Below are 7908 nucleotides of genomic sequence, written 5' to 3'. Positions count from 1 at the left end.
AAGTCCCTTCCTCAAGTAACCGCTTGATTAGTAAATTATTGTGTTGGTTTCTTAGTCGACCTAAATGGATACCTAGTCCCCAAAACTATTTCTAAACCAACATATTGGCACGCCCGGTGGGACTTTTTCGCTATTTCTAAGTATTTATCGCCTTCTCAGACCGAAATTTGCTTATGCATTTACGGTCTGAACGCAAAATGGATCTAATAAGCAGTCCCAAAATGAGCAGTCGTATCCCATCCTCAAGTACTGCATCAACCACTACATCGCCTAACGCTAGTTCATACCTTACCAATTCCGGAATCTAGTCGCCGCCTCCACGGCAAGCGTGATTGCCGTTCCAACAATGATATATTCACACCTCAATTTTTATACATTTTATTTCCACCTATTTTTATTTCTATCTCTCTCCTCTTATCATTTATCACATCTTATACTTTCTCTCTCTTACTTTTTCTTTTCTTCTTATCTCTCTTTTTCTCCACCTCTTTCCACCTCATTTTTGAGGTGTGGACAAACAATTATTCTTACTGTTCTTCTTGATTTGTTACTTAGTTAATAAGTACCCATGTGATGCACATGTGAAGTAGTTTTAGTTGCCTTAAGGTAAACTATTCTAAATCTATACTTATGGGATGCAATGTAAGTACAGATAGTTTGGGTTCATTGGTTGAATTGTTGGATGTTTGTGTCGGCTCCTTGCCAATCATTTATTTGGGTGCTGCCTGGGGGGGGAAACCCCGGAGGAAGAACTTCTGGCTACCAGTGTTAGACAAAATGAGAAGTAAATTGGGGCTCTGGAGCTCCAAATGGTTATCTCTGAACGGTAGGCTAGTTATGCTTAAATCTGTTATGAGTGTGATACCAATCTGCCATATTGTTGCGTTTTTAGCCCCCATTCGGGTGATTGGTGACATGGAAAATCTGATGAGAGCCTTTCTATGGGGTAAAAAAGAAGGCGGTCGTCGCATCTCTTGGATAGCTTGGTCCCAAATTTGTAAAAGAATGCAGCTGGGTGGTTTGGGTCTTGGGTTCCTATGCTGGAAAAATAGAGCTATGCTAATCAAGTGGTTCTGGAGGTTCGGGTCGGAGCATAATGCACTTTGGAGGAAGGTTCTGTGTGCTAAATATTACTGTAATTCACGGCTGCTGTTGCTGCATGAGATGTAGGTTCCTTCCACCCATCTATCTGTATACACGCAGGATATTTTTAAGATTATGAAAGAAGACTCTATTATCTCAAAAGTTTTCAAGAGGGCTGTTTTTGCTGTGTTGGTGCTAGAGAAAACATTTGTTTTTGGCTCGATCCTTGGTTGGATACCTCACCAATTTATTTAAGGTTCCCTCGTCTTTTTGCTCTCTCTCTCTCAAGATAAGAATGCTTTTCTGAATTTTGTGGGTCATTATGAGCATGGTAGCTGGACATGGAATCTAAACCTTCGTCATCGTTTGTTTGATTGGGAAATCGATTTGCAAAGACAGCTTTTTAGCCTCCTCAATCTGATTGTGCCAGGTGATGGACCTGATTCGATCATTTGGACAGGAGATCCAAATGGTAAGTTCTCTGTCAAAGGATTTTGCGCTGCGGTGGAATTGAGGATCTTTGGGGAACAATCGTGGCTAGTCCCAAAAAGAGTCCGAAGATAGTACCGCCGAAAGTGGTGCTATTCACATGGCAATTGACGGAAGGTAAAATCGTTGTCAAAGAGAGCTTGATTAGAAGGGGGATCGTGGTAGGGAACGGTGGCTTGTGTGATATTTGTGGATTAGAAGGGGAATCGGAAAACCATCCTATGCTACGGTGCCAGAAAATATGGCAGGTCTGGTGTGCAATTTTGGCAAGAGAAGAGGCTCTATTATGCATTCCCTCTTCTATCCAAGACTGGATGGTTGAGTGGCCTTCCCTAAGAGCCACCACAGACCCATTTTATTGGAAATTATCCCTTATACGGTGTTTTGGTCTATTTGGAGTGCTCGAAATGATGTTGTTTTCAACCAGAAAGTGTTCTCCACTGATGCGGTTTGGGACATTCATATCATGAGAGTAATGTGGTGGGTTAAAGCTTGGTGGAAGGAGTGCCCCTTCTCAACCTTGGACTTTGCCCAACACTTTGAGAAGATTAGAAACAAATCAGCGGCACCGAAAGTGAGGTCACCGGATTGGTGCCCTCCCCCCTCCGGCATGCTAAATTCAATGTGGATGTTGTAAGATCAAGTTTTGATCATGTAGTACAACTCTATGTTTTGATGATTACAAGTTAATGAAGGTGCGAAAAACACTAGAAAGGGGGGGGGGGGGTTTGAATAGAGTTTTTGAATAAAGGATATACTTTTTGAAATTTTTACAAACTCAAAAATAAGAACTAGGTGCTGAAGGATAAGAAGTGAAGCACGCAAGTATTTTATCCTGGTTCACTTGAGATAAAAGCTCAAGCTAGTCCAGTCCACCCGTGAAGGTGATTTCTTCCTTCTTCTGATGAAGGCAATTCACTAAAATCAATGAGTGTTACAACTGCACTTTGCTACCTGCTAAGTGACTAACAATGCACTGATTTTCTCACTAGTATCCTCTTAAGAAGCTGATCTACCGATCCTCTTAAGACTAGCTAAACACTAAATCAACCTTGATTCAGTCCTCTCAAGATCCGACCAACCTTGGTCTCTTAAGGAACTTTACAAAGTAATGTAAAAGGTTTCGGGTTTACAAGAAATGCTTCTAAAAAGCTGATAGTAAACTCAGATGTTTGAGAACAGTGAAGAAATAATGCTAAGAGATTGGTTCGTATAAGTTGAATGATTTCAGCAAAGTTTCTTAGCTTCTTTCTTCTATCTTCAGCCTTTAAATACTCCAAGGCATATGATGTAGCCGTTGCTAGGGTTTTGTCTGTTGGAGTGGCAATCTTGTAAAATCAGATTGCTAGGCTGCACGAGGTAGGTGGCGGACAGACTGAGGCTTGTACGATTTTGTATTATGACAGCGACCTGTCCTTTCACCAGCTGACTTGAGATCTGGAATGCTTCAGATGAACGTTGGTGAAGCTTCTGATCATAGTCAGACGGAAGCTTGGATCCTCTGATCTTGCAACTTCTGCTTCTGAACAAGTTCCTCAGAACTTCTGAACGTCAGGGCTAGAATAGCTTTGGTCTTCAGATGCCAACTTCTTTCAGGTCTTCAGAACTTGAGTTTTCTACTTCTGGACCGTTCTGCTGGAACATCTGGTCTTCAGAACTTATGACTCCAATTCTTCAGTACCTCTTGAGAGCTTCCATCTTCAGAACTTCTGAAGGATTTGCCACTGTTCTGACGAACATGATAATCTTTAGAGCTCTCTTTGGTTCTACTTCTTCTGAATGAATAGGCTTGGGTCAGATTCAGAACCTGTTTGTCACAACTTAAAAAGACAAACGTTAGGGTACCACAATTGTTCATCATCACAAACCTTAATTGTAATCATCAAAATATAGAGATGCAACCACTGATCAAACCTTGATCTTACAATCTCCCCCTTTTTGATGATGACAAAACAAGTATTTTGATGAACAATTCTTAAACAATAAACTGAATACACAAGAGAGAAGAGATCAGAGATTAAACTTATCCTTGTGTAACGGTTTGTATTGCTCTTTCTGAATCTGGGATAACACTTGATTCTGAGCTGGGGTCTCCCCCTGACTCCCCTTGAATCTATGACTTGATGAGTGATGAAGAGTCTAGATTCGGAGTCTAGTTATGTGATCAGAAGATACGCTTAGAGGGATGTGTACTCATCAGAAATTGATGGTTCAGAACTTGCGTAGATCACATGAGAACATAGAATATTGTCCAGGTATAATTGGAATAAGGCGTTAGAAGCAACTAAGTTCAGATTATGAACATAATGTATTCCTTATTTAAGACGCTTGACAATATCTATGAGCTATAAGTAATTGATACTTATTCTCCTCTACTGGTTTTATATAATATAAGAAATAGTTTATCAAAACCATTTTATATACTCCCCCTTTTTGTCATAAGCAAAAAGAGTGAAGATTCTGAAGACAGTGAGTCTGATGGGATGTCAGCCAACAATTCAGAAGAATCTCAATCTTCATAAGAGCTTGAGAAATCTGAGAGGTAGATAAATTGACGCTCCAAGGAAGGACTTGGTCAAATACCATAGTCTTGAGTTCAGAGATCAATTCGACAGTAGTCATCTTGATTTAGAAGAGAGGAGAATTGAGATGAATGGAGTGTAGTTGGATTGAGTGGTGATGAAGAAGAATGAACGCAGAGATTATAAGGAAGAAAAGTAACAGAAAAACATGCATAAAACTCATCAAATCATAAAAGCATGTGAGTTACTAAGTGGACGGTGCATTGAATAAGTAAATGAGAATTTAACACAGTCAAACATGAGATAAATTCAGTCAATTAACACAAATGCATGCAAGATAGATGAGAGGGGTTCAATGCTTTGATGAAGAGGGAAGATTCTCGATCAGATACTTCAGCATGGCTTCCATTTTGCTTGAGGATTCCTGAATCTGCCTGCTTTGTTCATTCTGAACAAGTCCTTGTTGCTCAACCATCTGAAACAATCTCTGCTGATCATCTTGAATTCTGTCAATCCTGGCAGCAAGAGTAGCAACTTCTGGATGTGGAGGAGGAGAAGGTTCTGGAGCTTGGACAGGAGTAGGAACTTCTACCTCTGATGGAACTTCAGCATCAACTTGAGTTGGCACTTGCTTCTAAACTTCAGTAACATCTGTATCTTCCATAATAATTATTCCTTCAGAGCTGTCTTCTGCAACCTCTGCTGAAACCATCTCAGCATCTCCGGAGGTACACTCAGATACAACATAGTTTCTTTCAGCCATAGCTCTTCTCAAGGGTTCACAAACTCTGTGCAGCACTCTCTGCCTTTGTTCATAAGCTCTCTCAGACGCATTATGAACTCTCAGACGTTTCTCACTGCTAAGCTGCTTCTGAAATTCATAAGCTCTGCTTTCTGACCATCTTCCGAAGGCAGACCACAGACCATCAACAAATGAAGCATCAAACTGATTATCAGTTACCTGATATAACCATTTCAATCTTCTGGTTGCCTCTTCAGAGAACTCCTGAATGAGTTGAATGAGATTTTGAGGTCGGAAGGAGGTTGCCAAGGTCAGGACAGGCTGAGGAGTTCTGGTAGCATTTGAGCTTGAAGCATTGGAGCTATCAATTCTGGGTTGTCCTGAAGGAGTAGAATCAATCTCATGGGTCTTCTCAATTCCTGAATGGTTAGACTCATCCATGTGCTCAGCTTCAGAGATCGTATCTTGCCTTTGCCTGGAGGTAGCAGTTTTCTCAGGTGAGGTAAAACTCAGATCTCGTGAGTTCACTGCAGAATAATTGGACAAGGATACATAGGAAGTTTCAGCAACATCTTGGAGTTGATCTTCAAGGCTGGATGCCACTTGTTGAAGAGGCTTCACATTGAACGGAGGTTCAAGGATCTGAACATCATCATCCTCTTTTTCTTCCTCAGCAGGGATCTCACCAGTTTGAGTTAACATGAGGGTCTTTGAAGTGGATGGAGGCTTGGGAGTGAAGTGTTGAATCAAATTTCTCAGGGTAGCCTCACTTTGAACGATACCTTGAATGAAAGAATTAAAGACAGGTATAGGTTCAGTTGTGGTGGATGTGGAAGAAGTTTGTATGTGGATGAATGGAATGGCAGTGGTAGCTGTTTGGTTGTTTGATTGGGGGGCTTGTGTTTCAGCTTGAGAAAAGGCTTGTGTTTGAGGTTCTGTTTGAGTGGGAGCTGTTTGGTTTGATGTTGGCAGAGATGTAGATATAGGCTTAGGTTGTTCAGGAATAACTACTAAAGTAGAATCTAAATTAATGCTTTTAGTAGGTTCCTTACTTGATTCTCTGAGAGGGATGGATCTGGTGAGTCTGGCAGTCCTTGCAGGATCTGAAGCTGTCTTTGATCTCCTTTCTCTTTGTACTTCTGAGATCTTTTCAGTTGTTTGCTGTGGTCCTGACTCCTTCTTCTGAAGTGGACCCTTCAGAGGCAGTTTCAGCCTCTTGCCTATGGGCTCGACATCAGAATCAGTGGAATCTTCAGCTTCTTCTGATTCCCTTATGACCTGGAGCACATTTTCAATGATCTCACAGTCATCCTGCTCAACATCTTCTTCAACTTGAGCTGTTTGAATTCTTTGCCTTTTTACCAGAGGAACATCATCTTCGGTTTCCTCATCAGATGATTCTTCAATAATTGCTTTCCTCTTCACATTCTTTCTAGGTGGAACTTCTTCTTCTTGATTTCCAGAGGAAGAATCCATAGAGCTTTCAGAATCATCAGATTGAGATTCCTCATATGACTCTTCTGGAGTTCTTTCAGGAGAGGGTTCTGGAACTGGTTCCCTGATTACTACAGACTTTGATGCTTCTTTTGCTTTCTTGGTTTTCTCTATCAGAATCCTTTTGCCTTTGGGATCTGAAGGCTTGCTGATTGTTCTCTTGGCTCTCCTTGTTGGCATTTCAGGAGGACTATCGGGAAGGTTGGTGACAAATTCTTCAAGGGTGATAGGATCTCCTTCTCTTCTGAGCATCCTCACATACTTCAGAATGCATGCTGGATTGTCCTTTTTAGACCATAGAGGAAAGTCATTAACAGGGTAGTTCTTCTGACGAATCTCTTCAGATGTGTCTTCTTTAGGTTCAATCTGAACTTTCTCAATAATCTGCATTCTCTTCAGCTTAGTCCCATTGAGAGGATCTCCAATGGTCATAGCCAAATCATCATGAAGTCCCAGATCAAAAAGAGCCTTGACCAGTCGATTCTGAGTGAAGATATCTGAGAGTAACCTTCCATAAGGAATGTAAGAAATAGACCTCTTGTTCTCACCTCCAGTAGTTCTTGACTTCTCAACACATTCCTTCAGATAGTTGAAAAGCAGAAATGGCAGACATACAGGCTCACCCCTAGAAATGTAGTACATGATTACCTTCTGAGTTGCATTGAGGTAATCAGTTCCGCCTGTTCTGGGATGGATGCAGGATATGAAAACCTTCTGCCAGATCTTCATCTGGGGCTTCTGATCATTTATAGCATACTTGGTCCTATCCATGGTCCAGTTGTCATAAATAGCAAAATTGACAAGCTTCCTCATGCCCGGAACATTGGCATCAACGTTTTTGATCCTTTTTCCCTGTTGGAACTCCATACCCAGTAGCTTTGCAATGGACTCTTCTGAAATCACAATCTTCCTGTCCAGCACATGGAAAACAACGTAGTAGTCGTTGCAAACTGCATTTTTCCAGAATTCCACCACCATTTTGTGGTAAATAGGACCACAGAGCCTATTGAAATAACCAGACCAACCTTGTAAGTCGACTTGATCCTGGATGTCGAAACCATGATCAGCCAGGTTGTCGAAGTCCACTCTTGCTTCGTTGCACACAACCAGTTCTTCAGCTTTCTTGACGCAGGTTACCACATTGGGTGTGTTAAGAATTTCTTGTGCTTCTTCAAATCTCTGAGTTTCTTGGTCTTTGGCAGTTTGTTTGGAGACAGCAGTAACATTTGTCTTTGATTTCCTTGATTTGCCCATGATTCTCAGGTAGTGAGGTTTAGGGTTCAGAGAGAGAGGGGAATATTGGAGAGAGGAGTATGAATGAATGCAATGCACACAAAGAGTTTGAAAAACCGTCTGTGTAAGTGTGTGGAAGATCGTGTGTGAAAAGTGCGTATAGTGGATTTAATGGTAACCGTTGCGATTTTAAGAGGTAAAAAGTAAAAGCAAAATCAACGGTTGTAAAATAGATAGTCTGAAAATAGCATAGTGGAGGAGAGTAGGCATCATCATTATAGCAGATACACCACGCGACTTAAGGAACTATGTCACAAATGAAGTGACACGTGTATTGTTGCCTAC

The 7908-nt window shown here is 41.2% G+C and overlaps 1 protein-coding gene across 1 annotated transcript; it reads right to left on the bottom strand.

Moving 5' to 3' along the window:
- Nucleotides 1–1123: 1123 nt before the first annotated feature.
- LOC130719375 (uncharacterized) lies at nt 1124–7308 on the bottom strand. Its single transcript, XM_057569997.1, has 3 exons — nt 5523–7308; nt 4882–5363; nt 1124–1189 (listed from the first exon to the last, which is right to left on the bottom strand). The coding sequence occupies exons 1-3, from the start codon at nt 7306–7308 to the stop codon at nt 1124–1126; spliced, it is 2334 nt and encodes a 777-aa protein (XP_057425980.1).
- Between the last annotated feature and the right edge of the window lie 600 nt (nt 7309–7908).

Source organism: Lotus japonicus, chromosome 5 (assembly GCF_012489685.1).
Source record: "Lotus japonicus ecotype B-129 chromosome 5, LjGifu_v1.2".
NCBI classification, from domain to species: Eukaryota; Viridiplantae; Streptophyta; class Magnoliopsida; order Fabales; family Fabaceae; genus Lotus; species Lotus japonicus.
The sequence above is the reverse complement of the archived record's forward strand: the minus strand, read 5'-3'. Positions and strand labels throughout refer to the sequence as shown.